The 27,206-nt window shown below is 38.3% G+C and overlaps 1 protein-coding gene across 1 annotated transcript; it reads left to right on the top strand.

Moving 5' to 3' along the window:
* Nucleotides 1–3,852: 3,852 nt before the first annotated feature.
* Nucleotides 3,853–26,756, top strand: AKIRIN2 (akirin 2). Its single transcript, XM_024551702.3, has 5 exons — nt 3,853–4,647; nt 22,221–22,364; nt 24,599–24,748; nt 25,886–25,957; nt 26,407–26,756. Exons 1-5 carry the CDS (start codon nt 4,413–4,415, stop codon nt 26,415–26,417), a joined length of 612 nt encoding a protein of 203 aa, XP_024407470.1. The 5' UTR covers nt 3,853–4,412; the 3' UTR covers nt 26,418–26,756.
* Nucleotides 26,757–27,206: the final 450 nt, after the last annotated feature.

Here is a 27,206-nt window from a genome sequence, read left to right as displayed (position 1 = left end):
TATGAAGAGGAATTTCAGGTTGAGGATGATGACATTTTGTGTCATCCAGCTACGTCTACTTTTAAAGGCTTTGGTCAAAGAGTGACTCATCTAAATCAGATCCTGGGGAATATTTTGGGAGGTGTCAGAAAAGTCTAGGGCCAAGCAAAGACCAGCATCTTGGTATAATGGTTTGGTTCTTTTCAGAGGCTTCTGAGATTGTACAAATCAGAAAATACTTGCTCGATCATCGTGAAACTATTATAAATATTTTCAAGCCTTTAAAACTTGTTATACGCCTTTTAGTCACAAGAGCAATTCTGATCTGTGTAGGACTCTGAAGCCATTAGCAGTACTATGTATTTAGTATTTAGATTCATGTGATCTGAATCAACTTATTAATATACTAAATATAGTTTATTTTCCTCTTGATCAACAAAATAAAAATTCACTTCTAAACAATGTTGAGACTTATGGGCTTTCAAGTATTATTTTTGATTTTTAATTTTTGTCTAAGAAGTATTTTCTTAGGTTTTTTTCCCTTCAACAGCTTTCTTCTACCCTAAAGGGGTTGCTATAATATTTTCGTAGATAGTTAAAATATCCTTAAGGAAAAAGGATAATGTGAGCTACTGGGAGGATAAGGTCATTAAAAAATGTTTAAGAAACATTCAGTGGGTGTTTGGTGAAATGTGCAAGGTACTATACTATTGGTTAGGAGTTAAATACAGCAGTGGGAGAGGGAGATTCGTAACCAGAGAGTTATATTACAATGTGGTGAGGGTAATAATGAAGATAAGCAGATAGGTGTCTCTGTGAATCTATAAAATAAATTCATTCTCGAAATATTGGAGAAAGGCTTCCTATAGGAGTTAGCCCGGTTGAATCTTTTTTTTTTTTTTAATTTTTATTGTTATTCGATTACAGTTGTATGCCTTTTCTCCCCATCCCTCTACCCCACCCCAGCCAAACCCACCTCCCTCCCCCACCTCCACCCTCCCCCTTGATTTTGTCCATGTGACTTTTATAGTAGTTCCTGTAATCCCCTCTCCTCACTGTCCCCTCCCCACTCCCCCCTGGATATTGTTAGATTGTTCTTAACTTCAATGTCTCTGGTTATATTTTGTTTGCTTTTTTTCTTCTGTTGATTATGTTCCAGTTAAAGGTGAGATCTTAGAGGTAAGTATTCAGGCAAAAGGTTGGAGCAGAGAGCCTGAGCAAAGACACAAAGGTGAATAGAAAAATGTACCTCTTGTTCCTCTCAGCTTCTTACTCATTGGTAAAAGGGAAGGCTATCTCAGGCTTGTCACTGTTTTATCATAACAGAGAGCCTTATGCAGATCTGTCTGTGCAGTGATGATCTCATGGGCAGCTCTTATGACTAAAATGTCAAGTTTACCAGTTACCCCCACCACTTTTACGTATTGGTTTGGCCAAAAAGTTTGTTTAGTTTTTTGCATATGATGACATTAGTAGTGCTTAGTCTTTAACTTCATTTGAAACAATTTTGTTAGATAGTATTGTGACAGCTGTCATATCAGCATGCATTAAAAAAAACTTATCAAAAATGGTGAATTTTTGTGCAGCCATTTTAATATTGAAGATGGAAGAAGAAACAATATTTTTGGCATATTATGCTTTATTATTTCAAGAAAGGTAAAAACGCAACTGAAACACAAAAAAAGATTTGTGCAGTGTATGGAGAAGGTGCTGTGACTGATCAAACATGTCAAAAGTGGTTTGTGAAGTTTTTTGGTACTGTTGACATTTTGGGCAAATAATTCTTTGCTATGGAGCTGTCTTATGCATTGGAAGATGTTTAGCAGCACTCCAGCCCCTACCCACTAGAAGCCAATAGCGGGAGATAGCTGACATACTCAAAGTATCTAAATCAATAAAGTTACCAGTGAAAATGAAAAATGTCTTTTATTTTACAGAAAAAGCTAAATGGACTTTTTGGCCAACCCAATACAACTCTTTCCTAATTTTCCAGGCAGTCCAGTGTAGCTCGAATAACCACAACCCCTGCATTAGTTTCCTAGAGCTGCCAGGTTAAGTACCATAAAGTAGGTGGCTTAAAAAACAGAAATTTATTGTCTCTCAGTTCTGGAGACTAGAACTCTGAGATCAAGGTGTCAGCAGGGTTGGTTCCTTCTGTGGACTGTGAGGGAGAATCTGTTCCATATCTCTCCCCTAGCTTCTGGTGGTTTGCTGGCACTCTGGCTTTCCTTGGCTTGTGGACACATCACCTAGATTTCTGCCTGTCTTCATATTCACACTGTGTTCTGCCTGTGTCCAAATTTCCCCTTTTTATAAGAATACCAGTTATGTTGGTTTTCCAGTAATTCCTCATCTTAACTAATATCATCTGAAATGACCTTATTTCCAATATGGCCACATTCTGAGATACCTGGGGTTAGGACTTCAGCATTTGGATTTTGAGGGGATAGTTCAGGTCATAACACTCCCTTTCCGATGCAAATTCTATAATTTAAGCTCAAATCTTAATTTCAGAAAATATTTACCAGGAACATAAATGTTTTGTGACTTGTTTTCCATGGGTTGTCCTATTCTTCCTACTCATTTACATAAAATATGTATATTCTGTTAATTTCACCTTATCATTGATTTCACTGAGTGTTTAGAATTTAGTAAAGGTAAATTTATGTTAAGTTGCTGTTTCATTAAATGCTAATCTTTTTCAAAAGATATTTCCCAAATAGTGTAATATCTTAAAATTAACACAGTTGTTGGTGCAAACATTGTGATGAGGACTGCTTATCTTTCAGATGCTGAACAATTTTATAAAGTAATAACTATATTGACCTATTGTCTCAAAATAGTGTAAAAAAATAAGACAAAACGGTACAAAACATCTTTTAGTTACCGAATAAATGACAGGAACAAATAAGCATTGTAAGCCAGTATTTGATATCTATCTATGATCATTTGATAATAAGGCATTCACACAGATAATTAGTTTTGTATTGGACTGGTGAAAACTTACATAGGCAAAGGACTGGTGACAGTTTTTTACATAAATCATTTTTTTATTAATGATATATTTGATTCTTATCCTAGGTACCTGATTAAAAGCACAACTTTTAGGGAATAAAGTTTTCTCTGCTCACAAAATGGATCCAACATCGATTCCGTACATTATGTCTTTATTTTTTCCGTTCACAAGATACACACCAATATTCGACAAAGGTAATAGAATTTTTTATGACATTCGCTTTTTATCCAAAACAAAGCAGTTTCGTTCGTGTATGATGTTCAAATCCTATTCAGTTACAGAGTGAAACTGGCTTTGCAGAATTACTGAATGGATGCAAACAGCTACCTGGAAAGGGCAACGTATCGAGTTCAACCAAGGATCCTATAAGCTGATACAATCACTTGCAGTCCTAAAAAGGTTCCATAATCTTACTTCCTAGCCCCTCGATGAGGCAGGTTTTGTTTTTGGCACTGGTATTACCGAAATTAATCTTTCTTGGGCTGTTAGTTTCCTATTTCCTGGTTTTTAAGTCACTGTGGAAGCGGTATCAGGACAAGTATGTCCTAGATTTTGAAGGTCTTCCAAGTCTGCTTTCCACAGCGTCCCCCTCTCCCAGTTTCTCAGAGCCTTTTCTTTTCCCTCTTGCTTAGTTCCTTTTACACTCAAGCTGTGTGGTGGGGTTTAAATTCCAACCCGGAACTCGGAATCACGCGCCTTGAATGACGGGAGCCGTAGTTTCCGCGACTCCTTCCTAACCGCTTTTCAGGCAGATTCCTCCCAGCACTGAAAACCTACAATTCCCAGAATGCATCCTTGGGCTGTCTACTCCTGGACGCACGCACGCGCCCTGACGCCGCAGGATTTGAATCGGCGGCGTTGTTATTGACGCCATATTGGGGCCGGAGGCGGGTGGAAGAGTCTGACGGTGGAGAGGGAAGTGGCCAGAGGTGTTTGTTTGAGCTCCTGACGCTGCTACTGCCTTGCAATCTCTCCTCATCGACCCCCGGTCTCAAGTTTCTGACTCTACTCGGGTGTTTTAGGAGCCGCATTCCAGCCTTACGTCTCACGGGGCTGGTATCGACTGCCGAAGGAAACCGGTTTCAGCGCGGGAGCGCCTCCGGCACGGCGCAAAGCCCGAACGGACGGCGGGGGCGCCCGGAGCTTCTCCCGGGGGATCCTCTCCTGAGAAGGCGCAAGAGTCCCCCTGACGCGGCTGGCGTGAGCTGTCGACACCGCCCCTCCTGCTCTCTCCTGTGCCTGCCTCGGCCACTGCCCTTGCCACTGAGGCAGCGGCGCCTCCCCTCACCTCATAGACTCTTCGACACCCGCCTTTCTGCTCTTGAGCCCGTTGGTTAGCCTCTCCTCGAGTCCTCGCCCTCCCCTCCCGTCACCCCTGGTCGACCTTACCGAGCCCGGCACCTCGGCACCTCCGACTATGGCGTGCGGAGCCACTCTGAAAAGGACTCTGGATTTCGACCCGCTGCTGAGCCCGGCGTCCCCGAAAAGGAGGCGATGTGCGCCATTGTCGGCGCCCACCTCGGCCACAGCCTCCCCGTCGTCCGCGGCCGCGGCCACCGCCGCCTCCTTCTCGGCCGCCGCCGCCTCGCCCCAGAAGTATCTCCGAATGGAGCCGTCCCCGTTCGGCGACGTTTCGACCCGCCTCACCACAGGTGGGACTCGGCCCCGCGGCTGCGGGGTGGGCAAGTGGTGTTCCGGGGCGCGGGTTGCGGCCGCAGTGGTGGGGGTGTAGAACTGGCCTTAGTTGTTTGCAAAGTGGTCGGGCGACCACATTTTTTTAACTCATTCAGTTTCCGATACACAATAGAAATGGCTTGGTATGAAGGGGCCTGAGAGGGGGGTCGGGAAGTGGGGTGGGTAGGGACTGTGCCTTGCCGGGTATTGTGGAGAAGAGGAAGATCCTTTTCTTTGGATCGAATAACTGGAGATGAGTGTTTCCGTAGTCGGGAGAGCTCCAGCGGAAATGATCGTAGAGGGCAATATTACTCATAAATTTAAGCGAGAGAAGGGTCACATTTCACATGAATCTCGATGTCTATCTCCTCGAATCGATTGGTTGCAGCTTTTAACTGTGGGGCTGGGTGGTTTCAGGCGAGGCGGCGGCCCGTCCTCCTTTTCAGACATGGCTGATTTTAGTACAGAGGTCGGGGGGTGGGGGGGATGGATGTCATTGGGGTGAGATCTAGGCCTGTCATTAATCACCCACAAGAACGCCACTTTGGCTGAGTCAAGACCTGTTTTCCTAGCAGGGTCAACAACAAAGAAAATGCTCTTCCCTAGTCCTGTAATATGATCACACTACACTCTAGACCTTAAGAATTGGGAAACTTGAACTTTTGACGAAAAGTAAATTGTATCGAAAATTGGGGCCGAGTAGTTGCTTTTAGTTGGAAGTGCTTTATTTCTGCCCAACAGAGTATGTTGGGAGAAAGCCTAGGCCTTGAGAATAATAAATTAACCTAAGATTCCAAGGGATTTCAAACTATTACTGCTTTTTCATCTTGAAACATTTCCTGACAGTGACTAGGGAAAGGCCTTTTGGCTGCTTTGTATAGTAGCATGTGTATGCCATTTTTATGTACTTTGAAAACCCTTGTGTGCCCCTGGCACAGTCCTAGGATAGGCTTTTGTGGACCGGTGGTATAAATCTGTTCCCTTTGTGTTTTAATAATATGACCTGTAGACAAAGCCTTTTAATAGCTTGATTTAGATGTTTCGTTATCTATAGCTTAAAAAGATACATATATATATATATATATATATATATATATATATATATATATATATATCTGTGGGCATGTTTAGTAACTTCCATTTGGAATTAGTTTAGTTTTTGGTTTTGTTTTTTCTTTAGGTCAGATTTTAAAATATCCTTCCCCAAATAATACGGGACTTCCTTTTTTTCCCCATTAAATATTTCATTTAACTTAAGTATATACTATTGTAGAGTTGTAGTGAGTTTTCTGAGGAATTTCCACTTTTATTTAGTGACTATACCTAAACTGTCTTCTATATAAAGGTATTTATTGGTTTATTGTTAGGCTTTACAATAAAAGAAAAATGAGCTCCTACTGATGAACATTATTTTTAGAGTTTGTCTTTTTAGTGAAATCATTGAACATTGAAATGATACCATGGAATCTGTACTTAACTAATTAGGCCACTTAAAAATAGCTCTAGCTAACCAGCAATAAGTTTGAGTCCACAGGGTGAGTTAATACAGTGTTAGGTTTGGGAGTTAAAATATAGCTCAATGCTAAAATAGTCTTGAGCACATATATGGTAGATCTGCCAGGGGTTACAACATTTGTCCTCACTTTTAAAGGAACTTAACTGAGAAAGAATTGTGATCCTTGGTAAATTTGTCATTTCATTGATATATTTGTAGCATAGGCTAATACATTTGGCTTCACATTATCTCAAATTTCAATTAAGTAGATACTAGTAAAACAATTGGAATTGTTAAGCCTGCTGATTCAAATTCACATTTTCCAAACTATTGTTGTCTTATGTTCTTCAGGATCTTTTTGACCTCTACTCCTGAGGGTTCATTATATCCTGAATTGTAAAATCACACTGTAATTGAATTTTATTGTTTGCTAGTAGTTATTTAGCTGTTACGACTACTTTGAATATTAACATAAAAGGTGATTTAGCTGATTTGAGAAAAGCAGCTAAAACTACTAGTTTTGAATTGCTAAAATTTGCTTTTTCTAACTAATTTTAAATGACGTTTTACATGTAGTTTGGCTTTATGTTTTCCTGGCCAGTTTGGGGCATGCTCCTGTGTGGTCTTTGTAATAATGTTGTCATAATGGGAGCTGCAGTGTTGTGCAGGTATGAAAGAGCTTCCCAGTTTTCTTGTCACCAAACTTGGAAATGGTTTTTCCAAGAGCACCTAAATTTTAGGTTCCTATTTTAAACAGTGGCGATTCTTAAACTTTACAAAAGTGAATACCCATATATCCTTAGCTGAAGTAAGTAGCTAGGATTGGAAATTGAAAGTAACTTACCAAATTGATGTTGCGACTCTGTGGAAACTGCTTTCCTTTCATTTCTGAGAATTCAAATGTAATTTAAACAATTTAGAGCTAGAGTACTGAAGTTCTATTTTTTTTTTTCAGAGCATGTATATATAATTTATCATTAGCATCTCCTGATGTGTAGCTGAATTCATATTGCAGCTTTACTAGTAGTTTCAGGAAAGTGGACAACTGTTTTAAACCCCAGTTTATTTTAGTCATCCTGGAAGGTGATTCTAAAGTTTCACTTGATTATTATTTAAATCAATATTTTTCAGACTGTTGCACCACATACCAGGAAAAAGGAAAGGGGCTGGAAAATAAAGTTTTATTGGAACACAGGAACCCCCTCCTTTTTTTTCTAGCGTTGTTTCTCGCAGGCTATAATAGAGTTTGAGTAGTTGTGACAGAGACTGTTTTTTCCTCAAAGTTCAAGTATTTACTGTCTGATCCTTTACAGAAAAAGTTTGCATATTCCTGATCTAGAGTGTTGGCAGTGTATAGTGCCAGGGATGTGAAAAAGGAAAATTGAATGAGGAATGGAGGGGGTGAGGTGTGAAGCATTGACAATAAGGGGGGAAATGAATGCCTCTAGTAGCTAGCTGTATCAGCGCTCATCCTGGTAAGTTAGTTGAAAACATTGAAAAGTTTCTATAATGACATTGTTTTTGAAACATCTCAGAATTAGCCATGACATCCCCCAAAGCAAAATTATTTTAATAAAAAAACAAAATATTATGCAATATTACAAGAGACTTGTCAGTCAAATGCAACACATTGTTTTTCATAAATTATGTAATGAATGAATGAACGGTCTGGTGAAGAGTTCCTTTTGTGAATGTGAACCTATTTGTGAGTTTGTTGGGCACTTTTGTACACATTGTCTTGTTACCATTGCGCTAGTCTGCTTTAGGAATTGAGTTGAATGAAGAGTTAAATTCCACTGTAAGAACTCATTGTATTTCTGGAAACTTGCCATTAAAAATGGAAATTGCAACTTATGAATGGGGAAGGGTTTGCATTGATGCATGCCTGCAGAGACACCAGCTGGCTTAAATGAAGTATAAATGGTTCTAGGCAAACAAATGAGATTCTGTTGCATGGGGCAGCATTTCACATCAGATGTCATTTATATTGAAGCAGAAGTGTTTTTAATATTTTGTGGTTATTTAGACAGCTGTTACGTTGCTTCTACTTTCTCAGTGGATTTGGCAAATAGTGTTTTTATGATCTGTGTACTTGGAATTTTAAACTCGATATTTTATTTAGGACTGTGTATGTAGCTTCAGTTATTTCATAGTTCTGTGAATTACACATCTACCAATTCTGTAAGTTTATGGCCATTAAAAGCAGAGTGTAATTGTATTCATTATTGAACTATTTTCTTTTGAATGTAGAAAAATAAAGCTTAACTTGAACATAAAACACGTTGGATAAACATGGCTAGATCAGAGAGAAGTTAGCCCTTTTGGTATAGATACTACCAGTTACCATACTTGCCACAGAACTATAATCTGGGATGTAAAGGAGAATAGTTTCTTCAGTCCTTAAATGGCTTTATGGGAAACATAGTATACTGTGTATTACTCAAGTAGGTCTTTCCTTAGTGTTTAGGAAAGACACGATAGCAGTACTTTTGTTTGAAAGGTTGAGAATAAGAGATGGTGGAAGTGCTCGGTTTTGTGTGTTCTTACTCTTTCTTTGAAAAGAAACTTCTGATTTTCCTTCAGAATACTAGCATGGGTTAAGTTTGGACCTTTTGAATAGTTAGTTCGTGAAAGTAGATAATGTTTTAGGGGTGGGTCTTTTCAGGTACCTATAACTGAATTAACTAGCAACTTATGATCCCTGCAGTCTTGGTGTTAACACTGCAAGTATTGTTGACCCAAAGTATGTTCTCTGAATATATGAAATTGGTGAGTTTCTTTCCTTTGAGAAGACTACCTACTTTCAAAGAAGTATGAATGGTGAAATACTTGTTCAAGCCTATATGAACCAGTTTGGCATCTGCAGATGGTAAAGAGGTATTCACAAATGAATTTAGTTAAAGAGATTTATCTTTAATTTTACAAGAGTGTAGGGATTCTAGAACTCAGCTTACCAACATTTTTCAACTTCTAAATGTACCTGAGAAATGTGATCCATTGGCAGCATTCTGTAGCAATAATACTTGTTAACAGGAATGCCCCCTGAATTTTGAAGTGGGTCACATGGGTCTTACATAATTTGAAAATAACTTCAAAGTCATTCTTCTCTGCCAAACTACCCTTCTTAATTAATGTCTTACCACAAAGTTTAAAATTGTGAGTTAATCAAGCCTTGGCATTTTCTGAGGTACTTGGAGATGCTGAAGTTTTTTTAAAAAATGTAGTTTCATTTCTACCCCTCCTCCTGTCCAATTTTTAAAGACTTTTGTGACAATATAGCTATAATATGTGATAATACATATTTTAAATTGTGATGCAAAAAATGTAGTGATAATAAATACGGCAGTTAAAGATTTTGAACAATACTTTTTCTTAGGCATTCAAAGTATACTACTTATTCCCTCATCTTTCTGGACAGTGATGGTATACATGGATTATGTGTATTAATAATATTTAAAATAGCCCCATTCACAAAGATTATCATTTTCACAGATTGGCTCACTTGAAGAAACACATCTGTAAAGATTTTACATGCTTTTTTTTAGGAGAAGATACTTTGTATTATGAAGTTCTGATCTTTTATTTCTAAAAGAATTAAATTATTTTAAGTTACAGCAAATATCTCACATGATAAGATGTAATCTATATATTGCAGGGAGATTATCCTTGAATGTAAATTAAAATTACAGTGTATGATGAGCTGTCAGGTTTGATATTTGTTTTGATAAGAGTTTTGCAATATGCCAGATTATGTAGTCTTCCTTGTGATAAGCTGTTTTAGGGGTAGTAGTAGTAATTTTTAACATTCTAGTACTAGAAAAACAGCTCACAATAAATACACTTGTAGTTTGTCTTGAAGTATAACTTAATTTCTTCCTTCCTTTAAAAATCTTAAGTCATAAGATTTTGTCGGCCACAGTTGTCACATGCCAGATCATCCTGACATGTACTAGTGCTTTACATTTCGATTTAATTAAAATTGTAATCTTTCCAGTAATATAATTTTTGGATCTAACCTAATTTTTAATTTATATATCTGTATATATATATTTTGTATGATTTAATCACAAAAAATATATATTTTGTATATACATATGTATTTAATCATACATATATATACATATGATTTATATCATATATATACATATGATATAAATCATATGTATATATATGATTTTTCTCAACATTATTAAAAAATCTAAATACTGATTTTAGAAGTCACTTGCTCTAGCTTTTTACAAACCTCATTTGAGTTTCAGGTACTGTGCTGTATAGGGAAAGAAAAGACAAAGTCTTTGGAGGGATTACTGGTAAAGCCACCCCTGCTAATACTTGATTAGCTAGCTAAACTTGAATAAAAATACTGTAATATTTGTGATTTATCAATATACCTATTTTAATTCCATGTGCACGTTTATACACATTAGCATTATTTTCACCTTTGGCAGTTCAAGAATTGAAATTGGATTACTGGATTAAATTACATGTGTATTTATGACTTTTGAAACCTTAAAAAAAAAGTTATTCTTTTTAAGTGAGTGTTGAGCCTTGTTTATTGGCTGTTTCTGAAATTGTCTCAGTCTATGATGTGTAGTCTGACTTTGGTTTAGCATTCATTTTCATTAATGTTAATTCTTAGAAAACTCCAAAAATCAATCTGAAATTAAAGGTTCGAAGGAGTGATCTGGGAGAGTTGATTTATTTATTTATTTATTTTTCCCCTTTTGCTTCCTTTTTTTTAAAAAAAAAAGTATTGTTGGCCCTGGCTGGTGTAGCTCAGTAGATTGAGCATGAGCTGTGAACCAAAGGGTCACTGGTTCGATTCCTAGTCAGGGCACATTGCCTGGGTTGGGGGCCAGGTCCCCAGTTGGTTACATGATGGGTAACCACACATTGATGTTTCTCTCCCTCTCTTTCTCCTTCCCTTCCCCTTTCTCTACATATAAATAAATAAGTAAAATCTTTTTTTTTTTTTTTTTTTTTAAGTATTGTTGCACTGATCTGGCAATTGAAGAACAGAATATAGAGTGGACTTTGAAAGATTGTAGAAAGCCAATTTTTAAAACATTAGTGTTCCTGAAGTTTGCCTTTTGTTATAGAGGATTACCTTGTTCCTAATGCTGAAATATTCTCTGGAACAAAAACTTTTCTAAGTATATTATTGGTTTAAAGTATAGGCAGTTTCAGGTTGCTGTGACAGCTCGTGCTCACTGTAACAGCCCCGTCCATGGCCCAAGGTGAAAATATGTACATTATCAGAGGCTGGCATTGTAGTCAGTACTGCATGTCAATGCTGATCTACCAATTTAGAATACTTTGTCACTTTCAGAACACTGATAAAACATTCTGGTCAGATGTTGATGCCTGTCCTGAAAGGAGGCAATTTAGAGGCTCTTGCAGCATCCCTTAAGTAAATACCTGAATGTAACATGAAATTCAACTTTTTTTTTTTTTTTTTAAGATTTTATTTATTTTAGAAAAGGGAAAGGAGGGAAAGAGGGAGGGAAATACCAATGTGCAATTGCCTCTCATGGTCCCCTTGTTGGGGACCTAGCCTGCAACCCAGGCATGTGCCCTGACTGGGAATTAAACCAGTGACCCTTTAGTTCGAAGGCCAGTGCTCAGTCCACTAAGCCACACCAGCCAAAGTTAAACTTAAGAATTCCTTAGTTCTGTGTTCAGTTCCACTTCTGTCCAGCTTAATAGTCCCTATGCAATCACACAAGCTTCTGGCCTCAGTTTGCTCTCACAGGGGACTCGAATATGTTTAGTTCAGACCATTCCTCTCAGATTGGGCCATCGAGAATTTGGACCTTCTCAGTGGCCTTCCCCACTTCCAGAAGTCATACTTTTTGTGAAATCTATTGATCTTTAAATATTCATGACTAATTTACAAAATGTATGGGATAAGTAAAAGATATCTGTGGGCTTCCAATCAGTGCCTTCTGGTGTGGGGTGGTCTTAATTGGTTTTTTAATTTTTTAATATATTTATTGATTATGCTATTACAGTTGTCCCATTTCCCCCCCACACTCCACTCCATCCTACCCACCACCTCCCTCCCACATTCCCCCCCCTACAGTTCATGTCCATGGGTCATAGTTATAAGTTCTTTGGCTTCTACTTTTCCTACACTATTCTTACCCTCCCCCTGTCTATTTTCCACCTATCATCTATGCTACTTGTTCTCTGTACCTTCCCCCCCCTCCCCCTCCCACTCCCCTATTGACAACCCTCCATGTGATCTCCATCTCTATGGTTCTGTTCCTGTTCTAGTTGTTTGCCTAGTTTGCTCTTGTTTTTGTTTTAAGTGTGGTCGTTAATAACTGTGAGTTTGCTGTCATTTTTATTGTTCCTATTTTTGATCTTCTTTTTCTTAGGTAACTCCCTTTAACCTTTCATATAATAAGGGCTTGGTGATGATGAACTTCTTTAACTTGACCTTATCTGAGAAGCACTTGATCTTCCCTTCCATTCTAAATGATAGCTTTGCTGGATACAGTAATCTTGGATGTAGGTCCTTGCGTTTAATCTTGGGTAATGTAATTATGATGTGCCTTTGTGTGTTCCTCCTTGGGTCCAGCTTCTTTGGGACTCTCTGAGCTTCCCGGACTTCCTGGAAGTCTCTTTCCTTTGCCAGACTGGGGAAGTTCTCCTTCATTATTTGTTCAAATAAGTTTTCAATTTTTTTGTTCTTCCTCTTTTTCTGGCACCCCTATAATTTGGATGTTGGAACGTTTCAAGATGTCCTGGAGGTTCCTAAACCTCTCCTCATTTTTCCGAATTCTTGTTTCTTCATTCTTTTCTGGTTGGACGTTTTCTTTCTTCCTTCTGATCCACACCATTGATTTGAGTCCCAGTTTCCTTTGCATCACTATTGGTTTCCTGTGCGTCTTCCTTTGTTTCTCTTAGCATAAGCTTCATTTTTTCATCTGGTTTTCGAACAGATTCAACCAATTCTGTGAGCATCTTGATAACCAGTGTTTTGAACTGTGCCATCTGATAGGTTGGCTATCTCTTCGTCGCTTAGTTGTATTTTTTCTGGAGCTTTGTAGTGTTCTGTCATTTGGGCCTTTTTTTTGTCTTGGCGCGTCTGTTACTTTAAGGGGCGGAGCCTTAGGTGTTCACCGGGGCGGGGGTGAGGCTGGTTGCTGCGCTGTGATGCTGTACGTGGGGGATGGACTGGGAGGGAGCAATCAGGGCGCTTCACTCTCCTCCAGACTTTCAATCCTTCACCGTGATACCCACAACCAAACTGGGCCCCTCTGGTGCTGGTTCCCAAGTGGGTGGGCCTGTGCACACTCTAGGCCCCCGTGGGTCTCTCCAACAACCTCTCCTGTGAGGCTGGGAGTCTCTCCTGCTGCTGCCCCAACCCCCACGGGCGTTTTCAGTCAGAGGTTTGAGGCTTTATTTCCCTGTGCTGGAGCCCTGGGTTGCGCAGCGGTCTGCTTTGCTCCCTCCGTTTGTCCGGTTTATCTGTGTATGAATGTGGGGCCGCAGGGTGCTACCCACTGCTCTGCCTGCCCCGCTCTCCGCCACTCTGAGTCCGGCCCTCTTGGTTTATCTGCGGGAATGTGGGGCCGCAGGGTCTGCTAGTGCTGGGACTTCCTGGGCCGTTTGTCCCACACTCCGCCAGTCTCAGTCCCGCCACAGCCAAGCAAGTCCTCTCCACCCCGGTGCCCATCTCCGCCCCTCCTACCGGTCTGGATGAATGTTTATTTTTTATTTCCTTGGTGTCGGAACCCCTTGCCGTTCGATTCTCTGTCAGTTCTGGTTGTGCGAGGACGCGCAGTGTGTCTACCCACGCCGCCATCTTGGTTCTCTCTCTTAATTGGTTTTTAAAGGCAGACATAATATTGCTCTGGCCCAGTGGCTTGGTTGATTGTAACACTATCCCGCACACCAAAAGTTTGAGAGACTGATTACCAGTCAGTGCACGTAACCTAGGTTGCAGGTTCGAGGCCTGGTTGGGGCATATGGAGGAGACAATAATCCATATTTCTCTCTCACAATGATGTTTCTCTCTCTCCCCTTCCTTTAAAACCAATAAAGAGCATATCCTCAGGTGAGGATTAAAAGTAAAAAAATTTTAAAGGCAGACAGTATAAAGTAGATACATTTGTGCACTATCAATTATGCAATGAATCTGGATTTTAAAGGTATATTAGGAAAAATTAATACGTGTATGTTGTGTCATGTAGTGAGTCTGCGAGTTCAAATTGATTTACAGAGTATTTTCTTGCTGGGGAGGGATATGTCTACCATAGAACTAGAATAGCTGTGTGAGAGTGGCAATGATTTCATACACCTTAAGTATGTTTACATTGAATACTTGCAGTAATCTCTGCTGTCACTGCTTTTCCCTTCCATTTCCTGGTATGGCCAATAATTAATAAACCAACCACTTTTCTTTCTAATTGCCACAGTAGTGGAGTTACTATTTTAAGCAGTGGATAGAAACTTAAATGCCCAAAGTTCCAGGCAAGGAATATAAATGACTGAAGTAAAGTAGTTGGGAACCAGTGAATTCAATCTTGCTACTGACCAGCAGCATCACCTGGAAACTCATTAAAAACACAGAGTCTGAGGCTCCATTCCTCAGTTTCCATTAAAAGGAAAAAAGAAAATCCCCAGGTGATTTATGTGTGCATTTGAAGGTTAAAAGCACTTGAGAACTTAAGACCAAAAGGCCACTCTTCACCTGAATTTTACCACGTCCAATTCCTTCTCCACCCAACAGTGGCTAAAAACCTGACTTTTAATGTAAAATGCCCAACTTTTTAAATGTTGGCTACAGATTCACACTTGTCAAAAAGTATGTCTTTAGCCTGTGAATCATCAGTGTGCCATCTAATTGGTTAATGTGTGTGTGTGTGTGTATTTTGAGTGCCCTTATAACTTGTCGTGTAGAAGGCTGGTTTGTTCTTTAGCTTGACTGTGATGTCCTGGAGTCCTCCTCAGGGAGTCTTGCTCACTTTTTTTCCAAGTCTTACCTTCATGGCCATGGTTAATTAGAATCAAAGCTGGACTTTGCGTCCCTCAGCAGTAAATGTGCTTTGTAACACGCATGCTTTGGGGTTTGGATTTGGATGGTTCAATTTCCGCTCTTCCCTATTTAATGCTTTTTTGTTCTTATTACTCTTTTTTTAAAAAAATATATTCATTGATTATGCTATTACAGTTGTCCCATTCCCCCCCACTCCACTCCATCCTGCCCACCCCCTCCCTCCCACATTCCCCCCCTATAGTTCATGTCCATAGGTCATACTTATAAGTTCTTTAGCTTCTACATTTCCTACACTATTCTTACCCTCCCCCTGTCTATTTTCCACCTATCATCTATGCTGCTTATTCTCTGTACCTTCCCCCCCTCCCCCTCCCCTATTGACAACCCTCCATGTGATCGCCATGTCTATGGTTCTGTTCCTGTTCTAATTGTTTGCCTAGTTTGCTCTTGTTTTTGTTTTAGGTGTGGTCGTTAATTGTGAGTTTGCTGTCATTTTTACTGTTCCTAATTTTGATCTTCTTTTTCTTAGGTAACTTCCTTTAACATTTCATATAATAAGGGCTTGGTGATGATGAACTTCTTTAACTTGACCTTATCTGAGAAGCACTTGATCTTCCCTTCCATTCTAAATGATGCTTTGCTGGATACAGTAATCTTGGATGTAGGTCCTTGCCTTTAATCTTGGGTAATGTCATTATGACGTGCCTTGGTGTGTTCCTCCTTGGGTCCAGCTTCTTTGGGACTCTCTGAGCTTCCCGGACTTCCTGGAAGTCTATTTCCTTTGCCAGAGTAGGGAAGTTCTCCTTCATTATTTGTTCAAATAAGTTTTCAATTTTTTATTCTTCCTCTTCTCCTTCTGGCACCCCTATAATTCGGATGTTGGAACATTTCAAGATGTCCTGGAGGTTCCTAAGCCTCTCCTCATTTTTCCGAGTTCTTGTTTCTTCATTCTTTTCTGGTTGGATGTTTCTTTCTTCCTTCTGGTCCACACCATTGATTTGAGTCCCAGGTTCCTTCTCATCACTATTGGTTCCCTGTACATTTTCCTTTGTTTTTCTTGGCATAGGCTTCATTTTTTCGTCTAGTTTTCGAACAAATTCAACCAATTCTGTGAGCATCTTGATAACCAGCGTTTTGAACTGTGCATCCGATAGGTTGGCTATCTCTTCCTCGCTTAGTTCTATTTTTTCTGGAGCTTTGAAGTGTTCTATCATTTGGGCCATTTTCTTTTTTTGTCTTGGCGCGTCTGTTATTTTCAGGGGCGGGGCCTTAGGTGTTCACTGGGGTGGGGTAACACTGGTTGCCATGCTGTGAAGCTGTACGTGGGGGAGGGGCCAAGGGAGCAATGGTGCCTGCTCCACTCTCCACCGGACCCCAATCCTTCACTCCGCTACCCACAATCAAACTGGGCCCCTCTGGTGCTGGTTCCCAAGTGGGTGGGCCTGTGCACACTCTAGGCCCCTGTGGGTCTCTCCAACGACCTCTCCTGTGAGGCTGGGAGTTTCTCCTGCTGCTGCCCCAACCCCCACGGGCATTTTCTATCAGAGGTTTGAGGCTTTATTTCCCTGCGCTGGAGCCCTGGGTTGCGTGGTCTGCTTTACTCCCCACCGTTGTTCCGGTTTATCTGTGCGCAAATGTGGGGCCGCGGGGTGTTACCCGCAGCTCTGCCTGCCCTGCTCTCCGCCACTCTGAGTCTGACCCTCTCGGTTTATCTGAGCGGGAATGTAGGGCCGCAGGATCTGCCAGTGGTCAGACTGCCTGCCCCGTTTGTCCCACACCCCGCCAGTCTCAGTCCCGCCACGGCCACGCAAGTCGTCTCCACCCCTCCTACCAGTCTGGAGGAATGTTTGTTTTTTATTTCCTTGGTGTCGGACCCCCTTGCCGTTCGATTCTCTGTCAGTTCTGGTTGTGCGAGGAGGCGCAGTGTGTCTACCTACGCTGCCGTCTTGGTTCTCCTGTTCTTATTACTCTTTATTTTTCTAGCTTGTAAGCTATTTGAAGACATACTTAAAGATATTAAAGAGCTAACCAGCAAAAGCAACAACGGTAACATATCCCTTTAGAATCTAGTTTAATATAAAATAGAAGTGTGGGAGGAGACATCTGCTGATTGAGCATTGTTGGGCTCTTCGCGTTTGTGACGCCCACTGTGCATTTTGTAAAATTATACTTAACACCTGCATGGTTTTAACAGATTGAGTCATTTCAAATAAATAATCATTGGTTATTATGGTACCAATGAAGTAATAGAACTTGACCTGTAGTGATTAAAGTTTTTCTTCCTCTTGGAGATCAATGAATGCTTCTTAACCCAGTAAAATATATAACGTAAATTTTAAAATACTGTAGGTAATATTACTCTAATGTTTATATAATTGTGTGCAACTATATTATGTTGTTGGGATTCATGCTAATGCAAATAGAAGTTAAAACTGTAGATGTAACTTCAAAGTTTTGTGTTAAGATTTGGTTCCAGGCCCCTTTGACATAGCGATTATTTTTAAGTGAATTCAAAATGGCATCAGCACATTCTTTGTATTAGATAACTCTTGGCTGGTTAAGAACATTGTCCATAAGGTTCCTTTGAGGTGAACATAAGAGCTGTTTCTCAACAGATGGTCATGGGGAAATAGTTGATTTACAAAGATGGGTCTCCACAGCAATTGAGTGTTTTAATGTATAAAGTAGGCATGACAATGTCTAGTATGTAGTTTGGAATTTTAGATTTGGTCTGTTATTTTCTTTGGAACATTTTCTTAGTTTTAGGCCTTAATGGCTACTGCCGGTTTGTACAGGTTTTCCATTATTACATTTGTGTTCCTGCCTAGTGCTGACAGACTTTCAAGATTTATTTTATTTATGTTAATCCCACTGTTTGAGTTATCTGTCTAAATGAACTTTAACTTTGTTTTTTTTTTGAAGATATGCCATAGAGAAATTAGCATATAAAGTGAAATAAAAGGGTTTTATAATACACCTAAACTTAAAACTGTTAATAAAATTTAATGTTTGATCTATTAATGATGTCAGAAGGAAACACTTATTTAAGTTGGGACCAAAAGTCTAGTGTCAGATTTTTAGACATTTTATGTACTCTAGGAAAAAAGATACTTGATTCCTCCCCCTCCCCACATTTTGTTCTCCTTTAAACACATTTTTAGTTATTTCTAATTCAGTATTTCTCCTTTTGCTCTCAGTCTCATCTTAATGCCACTCTCTTTATCAACTAAGTTATTTTTTTAATCCCATCAGCTTTCTCCTGTTTATATTTCTGATCTTATTCATTGTGTACAGGCTTTCTCAAGTAATCAGTGGCAACTAAGAAAAGTTAAACAATTTGAAAGTAGGTTATATTCTTTGAAGCCAGGCTTTTTCTTTTCACATTTACTTAGGTTTTTGGTTATTTGGGTTTTGTTGTTGTCGTCATCATTTTTTATTCTGAAGAAGTATGGCTCATTGATAATCTTCTACTACCTGTTAAAGGAGAATTTTACTTGCATTTTCAATGGCATTTACTATATTTGGGTATGAAAATGCTATTACAAGTCATAGAATTTAGTAATACTGATTTTTGACTTAATCTAGTACAGTGGAAGAAAAGTCTTAGTGGTACCCTATTATAAAAGACTGATGTAGTTTTTAGGACCTTGAAAAGGGGATGTACAACCAATTGTGTAGATCAACATGAAGGTAACTACATACTTTGCTTTAAGTGATTTGGTGCAAATCCAATCTATGCTTCATGGTCAGGTATAAAAGCTGCTTGATTAAAGTTCAAATGTGCAACTGATTATGTAAGGGAAATTTTGGCTTTTTCTTTAATGACTACAAATTGTGTTGCCAGCACAGTGTCCGATATTACATGTACTTAGAATAAAATGTTACTTCCTAGTTTGATAAGAGATGGCTAGATTTAAGTAGCTTATGACTAAGTAGATGTAGGTACTTTATTGATGTATGGAAAGCCTTTATCCAGCTGGTATGGGAAGCATCTTAACTTGGGCAAATACCTAGGTTGAGCTTATTGTGTGATTTGAATCTGGGGAAATTTCTTGAGTTAATCAGCTTGAAAACTGCTTATACTTTTGAACTGAGATAAGTTGAGCTTGAGGCTTACAGTTAGCTATTAGCTACTTTGCTACTTGTGTTGCTGAGGTCCTGGTCAAGTTAAATTGGACCATTCACTGCATGTTAATTATGTGTTACCAGTATTAGAACATTTGAGGGCACAGTGAGGCTTAGGTGGCATAGTTGCATCCTGTTAGATGTAGAAAGCAGTGCAGACGATGGTATTCAGAATTTGTCAGTTCTATACCTGACAATATCAAGTGTTGCCAAAGATGTGGAGCAGCTGAACTTTTGTTGCTGGTGGGAATGCAAACTGGTGTAAGTACTCTGGAAAATGGTTTGGCAGTTTCTCATAAAGTAAAGCCATGCACTTACCATATAATTCAGGCCATTCAGTCCCACTCCTAGGTATTTGCCCACCCATAGTCTTGTACCTGAATATCCACGATAGCCTTGTTGATAATAGCCCCAAACTGGAAACAATTCAAATGCCCATTAAAAGGAAAATGGATAAGTTATGGTACACACATACACACACACTCAACTGTAGTACTGCTTGCTAATAAAAAAAGGAATTACTGATTCATACAGTATCATTGCTGAATGAAAGAAGACACAAATAATCTTCCATTTATGACATTTTAGAAAAGGCAAAACTGTAGCTTAGTAGTGGCTGTGATGAAGGTGGGGAATATAGAAGCACTGTGGGTGATACGAAGTTCTTAAGATTGTGGTGGTTCCAAGACTGTATGCACTTGTCAAAACTTATCAAATTACACACTTAAGTTGGTGAATTCATTTGTAAATTACACTTTAAAGTTTCTTAGCTTGTTGATGCTTCTTAAGATGTATGGAGGTTTAAAAAGCTAAAATTTTAAAAGTTTGACCATATCTTAATCCTACTTTAGATCTTTTCTGAGGCTGTTGAATGAATTGTTTGCTACAACTATTCTTTTGCTACATCTTAGTTGTGCTTTGATTGATTTCTGTGAAGTGAAAAGAAGACTAAACTGAGAACAGCTGTGTGGTGATCAAAGAATAAGTTATACAAAAGATGTTAAAGGTGAAGTTACTCTGTATTGTAGTACATTTGAAACCTTAGGTGTGCATAAACGTTAGGATACTTTGAATGGCACTTTTGATCAGGATGATGGTAGCTTTCAGCAGGGAGTGATGAATGAGAACAAACCATCATAACTTTGAAACTTTTTAGATATTGCTACTGAAAGAGTTAACTAAAAAATAAGGATATGTGAACTTGTCCTGATTGGTATAGAATGTTGCCCATTTTTATTGGGCACCTCCATGAACCTTAGGAAATCCATTTGTATCAAGGTGCATGATTGTTCAAATAGCCATTTTATTTTACAGTGGTAAGTTTAAGTTACAAACTATTTCAGTTAAATGGAAAAAGACTGAAAACTTTCAAATAAGCAACTGTTAATATTCTGAAAAACGTTAAAGGTAGCTGAAGCATCCCTCATGCAACCACCCTAAAGGTTAATTGTTCCAAAATGTGATTTTGTACTTACACTGCACATTCATATATATGTAAACAGGTTTGTTTACACACAAAATTTACATGAACAGTTCTGGCCAGTGTGACTCAGTTGGAGCATTGTCCTGTAAACTGACAGGTCATGTGTTTTGTTCTTGGTCAGGGCACATGTCTAGGTTGCAGGTTTGGTCTCTGGTTAGGGCACGTACAAGAGACAACCGATCCACGTTTCTTCTCTCTCCCTTCACCTCTCTGTAAAAGCATGGTCTCAGGTGAGGATAAAAAAATTTTTTTACATAAATGGAATCTTCATTGAGTATATCTTTTGAAGTTTATTTTCTTCAATTAAAATAATGTAATGGCTTAATCTAAAATGTTCATGGGACTGATTGATCAACCCTCAACTTATTTCTCAAAAGCCCAAAAAGGTCTTACCAGGGAAGCAATATAAGGTGAGAAAAGGAATTAAGTATATGCCTAAGAAAACCACCACTATGAAATACTTTAAGGATTGTTCTCTTTTTACAAAAATCTTTAGTCTTCAGTTGAGTTTTTAGTTCATGTTTAAATCAGTGCATCATTGTAGAATTGATTGTTAAAGTTATAGCCTATTATATTTATGAATCATATTGCCTGTTATATTACCACCATAACTTTTAATTCTTGTTTAATTTTGTTTTGGATTGGGATTATTAACTTTTTGGTTTAGGATGTACCGTAGATCCTCACTTAACATCTTTGGCGTAAAACAAAACCAGTTTTACCATAGACTAATTGATAAAAACAGGACTTAAGTTTCTATGACATTTTATCAATGTTATAAAAAGAAACAGACATCAAATGAAATGATGTTATTCAAGAACCTGTTGTAGTTTCAAATGGATAGCCTGTGTTAATTAGAAGCTGTGGTGGTTTTGAGAAAGTCTGTTTGGAGGGTCATGGAAACCTCAGGGATTTTCTAGAGAGGCTAAATGGTAACTGTTTTGAATTAGAAATCGTTCTAAAATTATTCATTTTGGCCTAAAAGATATGCTTGATATAATTTTACCCATTTCCATGGTTGTGGTTGAAGGTAATGGCACAGTGGTATAGTGCCTGTAATGTACCAGGCAGGTACTTTACATGGGTTTCTACCCCCAAGGTTCAGAACAAAAGTTTGCTGTTAATGCTCTAATACTCATAGTTTCTGTTGAGCTTAATATTAATGGCTGTGCCATTTAATGTTTGATAGTTTTTTAGTTTCCATGTGTTCTGTCATTTTGCTGACCTACTGTCACGTCTTTTACTTTTTGTGTAATTTTGCTTTGGATTGGAATTAACTCCTTGAAATGTACAGTAAGTGCTCACTTCACATCATTGACAGGTTCTGTGACATTAAGTGAAATGACGTTTGACAAAACCCCTTTTAACATAACCTAATTTCTATAAACAACCCTTTTTTTTTAAACCTGAAAGTTTATCCTGCCATATTTCTTTCTTTTAGAGCAAATTCTGTACAACATAAAACAAGAGTATAAACGCATGCAGAAGAGAAGACATTTAGAAACTAGTTTCCAGCAGACAGACCCATGTTGTACTTCTGATGCACAGCCACATGCATTTCTCCTCAGTGGACCAGCTTCACCAGGTAATAATAAACTAAATGAAAGGAAACATTATTTAGTATGAGGAAAAAGTAATCCTTTAATCATTTAGGCTCATATTTCTCCCTTTGATTTTTAAAAAACATTTATACAAGAAATGCACGATCTCTTAAAAATATGGTAAAAAGTAAGTAATTGCCACCAGGATTCCCATTACCCAAAGACAACCACCTGTATGTAATAACCCCAAGTGGACTTTCCTGATACGAATCCTGGCCAGCAGGATCCTGTGTTGTGCAGCAATAGACAAATACACGCAGACTACAGAAATCCTGTGGAGAGAAAGGGACTGCATGGCCGCTCTCTAAGTCAGAGAGAGGGCGAGAGAGCTAGAGAGAGCCCACCCCGCCTAGACAGGCTTTTATTGCTTTTCTGGACACATTACATCCAGGATGGTCCTCATTTACTATGCACAGGTTCACTGTAGGTGATTACCTTTTACATACAACAGAGGATAGGCTACTGCTAATTACTTCAAAGAGAAGAATGTTACAGCTCAACAGGGAAAGTTGTTGAACTGGTTACACTCCATACTTGGGTGGTTTAGCATAGACTTTAGGAAGTTAAAGATACTCAGTAAACATTTGCTGCCTCAATCCAGGGTGAGGGAGTTTTAGCAAGAGCAAGGCTCATAGAAGTCTAGGTACAATGCAGGCCTGATTCCCCACGGGAGAACCGTGGGTGTGGGTCCTGCCTGCGGAACCTCACTCCCCACTAGTTTTTCCGAGTGGGGGGCTGGGCCACATTTCCCACACTTGGAACGGTTCCCTGTACTTCCCCACCATGAGTGCTATGATTTGCAGCCTCAGTTAAAGAATAAATGACAATATACCATGTGCTTCTTATAGATGAACACTATGCCATTTTATGGATTTCCAGTAATTATTCTACCACTAATGAATTAGACTCTGAATTTCTGCTGTTACAATATTACAAAGTTGGTTTTGTACATGTACCCTCATTCAGTTGTCTTGTTTAGATAGATTCTTAAAAGTGGATTATTTTGACCCAGTGTTGTTCTTTACCTACCTTTTGTTGGAGGGAGTGGTTTGCAAATAACACTTTTTTACAAGGGGATAAAATAAGGACTATTTGAAGTGAAGGGCAAGTAAAGTTTCTTACTGGAAAAGCCATCAAAAGTTGCTCCTACCTTTAGTAAAGTTCTCGGCAAAATAGTTTTTCTTCCGACAGTAGTTGCCTGCCCGTTTTCTTCTCTTCCCTCCCAGCAGGCATAGGAACATGTGGCAGAATAAAAAAACAAATAGTAAAAGGCTATGAAACAGTGAAATAAAATTATACTGGGAAACATGAACTTGTTTAAAACTAAGTTCTGTAGTACTCCTGCCAATTTGGAAGGCCAGGTATAAGTGAGTAAAATGTGGTATGGGGAGGTGAGGGTAGAGACTAGACTATCCACAGGAAATGAAGATCATCATCATTCAGTAGTCAGTTTATCTTGTAGATTAACTGGCAGGTTTAGCTAACAAAGCTGGGAATTTGAAAGTAAATAAAGATAGCCTTAGTGTAATTATGAACTACTTTTAGGTGATATAAATAAAGCTCTGGGATACTTTATTGTTACTATAGACACAACACTAAGAAACAAAGTTAGTTAACTGGTCCCAACCATGCAGGTTATAAGGAACAAGTGAAAAGGGAAGTGAAGGCTACACCAGGGACAGATACACAGAACAGGACAAATTATTCGTAGCAAAATCATGTATTTGTATGTGCATAAAATACTTGCAGCAGTGTTACAATGGATGACTATCAATCCTGAGTTCTCAAAAAGAAATAAGGAATGATGTTTTTGGAAAATCAAATCACCTTAAGAAAAATGCATTCCTAAGAGTTTTATATCAAGTATCATTATTTGATTATGCCACAAGTGGCTTTTAGATTAATAATCTTTAAGGACTCTGAAGCATTAAATTTAATATTGGATATTAGGAATATATTCTCAGTATTTATTTTTATGAAGTGGTCTAGCTAATAATATCACTAATTAAAAAACAAAAACTTTATTAAAGTTTTGTTTGTATTTTGGAGTTTTCTCTACTCATCTTCAGACTTTTTCTCTGATATTTGATTGCATGCATCTTGCTGTGTATTTCCAGTCAAACCAAAAGATTCAAATGATAGTTCTTCAGTTAGAGGACACTTTCTATGATGGCTCTAAATCAGGCGTTTTTTGTTATTGTTCATGTTAAATACATAGGGACTTCATCTGCAACATCTTCACCATTAAAGAAAGAACAGCCCTTATTCACTCTACGGCAGGTTGGGATGATCTGTGAACGTTTGTTGAAAGAACGTGAAGAGAAAGTTCGAGAAGAGTATGAAGAAATACTGAACATAAAACTTGCAGGTAGGAGTTTTGTCTCCCAGAACGCACCATAAAAAATGCATTATTTCCCACATACACTTCATGTCAGTTAATTTACTGTTCTGTACAGTGGTACAGTATGTTTTCAAAGGAGTCTTTCTGTAGCTCATGGCCCTCCTTAGTGACTTCAAGAAATGGTAGTTTTAGTCATGTAGATCAGCAGCAGTGTTAGTGAACTAGATTTTTCTTTTGATAAAAATTTGATTGCATTTTTGGACTTTATATCTTTCATGGTAACTTTGCCATAAACTTTGTCTAGAAACTTGAAATAATCTACCTGGTACCGTGTACATCATTTTAACGTATCAAGCTGCTACAGTCTTAATTATCAAAAAAAAAAATTAGTAAAATTTGATAGCACTAAGTGAAGTGAATAAAATTTGTTATATATAATAACTTAATTAGATTTCTCCACCCAGTTTTTTATGCCACAGATTTTACTGTAGATCAATATTAAAAGCTTTTCGATTCTTAAGGAGGTAAATCAAGGTGCTAACTTAGTATAGGCAAGAGCGTTTGCTTTATTATATAACATCTTTTTGTGTGATAACCTGATTAGTTTACAGGTGGGGTTTTTTTTAATATATTCTATATTTTTTAAGCTTTTGTCATCATTTCTTCTCATTGCAGTAAATTTGGCATTTATAGACTACTTACAATAAACTTTGAGTACAAAGACATTTTTTATTTTTAAAATTTTTTTTTAATGTAATGATGTGTGTGTGAGAGGGAGAAACATCAATCTGTTATTCCACTAGTCTATGCGTTCATTGGTTGACCATTGTGTGTGCCCTAATTACAAATCAAACCTGCAGCCTTGGCATTATCAGGACAGTGCTCTAGCCAACTGGGCTACCTGGCCAGTGTATTCAAGCCTTTTATTTCTTAATAGGTTAAGAACTATGCCTTACCCAGCTCATAAATGAGGTCATGTGATTTGGACTAAAATGTCATTTTTTATATAATATACTATCATCATTACTGAGATGATTATGTGTCTGATTAAGTGCCAACTTAGAATTGTTTCACTGTACACATTGGATTTTTCAGTTTATCTTGCTCTAATTTATTAGAGGACATTTTGCAAGTCATGTAATTCATGTATACCTTTATTTATAGAACAGTATGATGCATTTGTGAAGTTTACGCATGATCAAATAATGCGACGATATGGAGAACAGCCTGCTAGTTGTAAGTATTGCATATATGAACAAAAAACAATTCTTGTAGCCTGAAGGAAATAGACAACGTATTTTACTAAGGCTTATATTTAGTTATTTAAATACCTGGGGTGGTGATTTTTTAACTTGTGTGCCACAAGAATTTTTAAAACATGCAGTACTTGACTAGTCAGGGGCACTGACCTCTTTTCCCTTCGATTGTCATAAAAAAAAATGACAACAGCCAACACAATAGTAGCCATATGGTGTCAGTGCCAAAATTATGCCTTTTTTTTTTTTGGTCAGATTGGCAAAATATATATTTTGGTGTGTTGCAGAATTTTAGTAAGTAGTTTGTGTGCAATGAAGTCAAAGAGAGTGAAAATTGCCTACCTAGGGCAATATTGGGGATAAAAATCTGGTGTGTGTTTTGAATTTTAAATTGGACTTTGCACTAATTTTCCTTTTCTCCCCCTTTAGATGTTTCATGAATCACATTTTCTTCATTTGTGGGCTGCCTTGTTCCTTGTTGAATTGTTGCGAGAGGTCCCAATTATGACATGCAGCAATGCCAATATCCCCCTGTGAATACAGGTTATTTCAGGCTTTCGTCTGTGGCAACCACTCTTAGGCAGCAACTGGTTTTGGAAATTTCCCTGATGTCAGTACCACCTGGATGTGGACTTTTGCTACCTGTATTAATACCAGTGGCCTCATTTGCTGTATCATTACAATTTGGCTTCTTATATTAATATGTTTGAAAAGGATTAAAGCTGGTATTCTAAGAATATGCCCTTCACTGGTTGTGTAAATAAAATTGTAGAATGACACTTCAGATGAAGTTAGTGTGATTTTAATTGTGCACTACAACCAAGTTGTAACCAGTTATTAATACTTTAGAATGTAATCCCAGGACATTATTAAGCAAATAGCCTACAGTGCTTCCTGTGAAATAGTGGAGGAGGAGGGCATTTCTGTATTTTAGGACTTCTTGGGGTTTCAGAATGGGTTTATATAATACCCCCACCCCTTTTTTTGGTAGTTTTTATTTATTCTATCAGTCTTTTTAACAAATGTTTATTGCTGCATCCCCCCCCCCCCCCCCCCCCCCCCGTGTATCACTGTTTTACTGCCCTTGTAGTACTGGAATTTAGTTGGAAGAATAAAACATTTACTTCTAATCTGCTTGTTTTTTAATGTACAGGTGGGTAGTATTGGAATAAAGCCAATGTTTTAAATGTAAGCATTTTCTAGGAATCAGTGAATTTTTCTAAGATTTA

The sequence above is a fragment of the Desmodus rotundus genome, chromosome 11 (assembly GCF_022682495.2).
Source record: "Desmodus rotundus isolate HL8 chromosome 11, HLdesRot8A.1, whole genome shotgun sequence".
NCBI lineage: Eukaryota > Metazoa > Chordata > Mammalia > Chiroptera > Phyllostomidae > Desmodus > Desmodus rotundus.
This window is presented reverse-complemented; position numbering and strand designations above follow the sequence as displayed.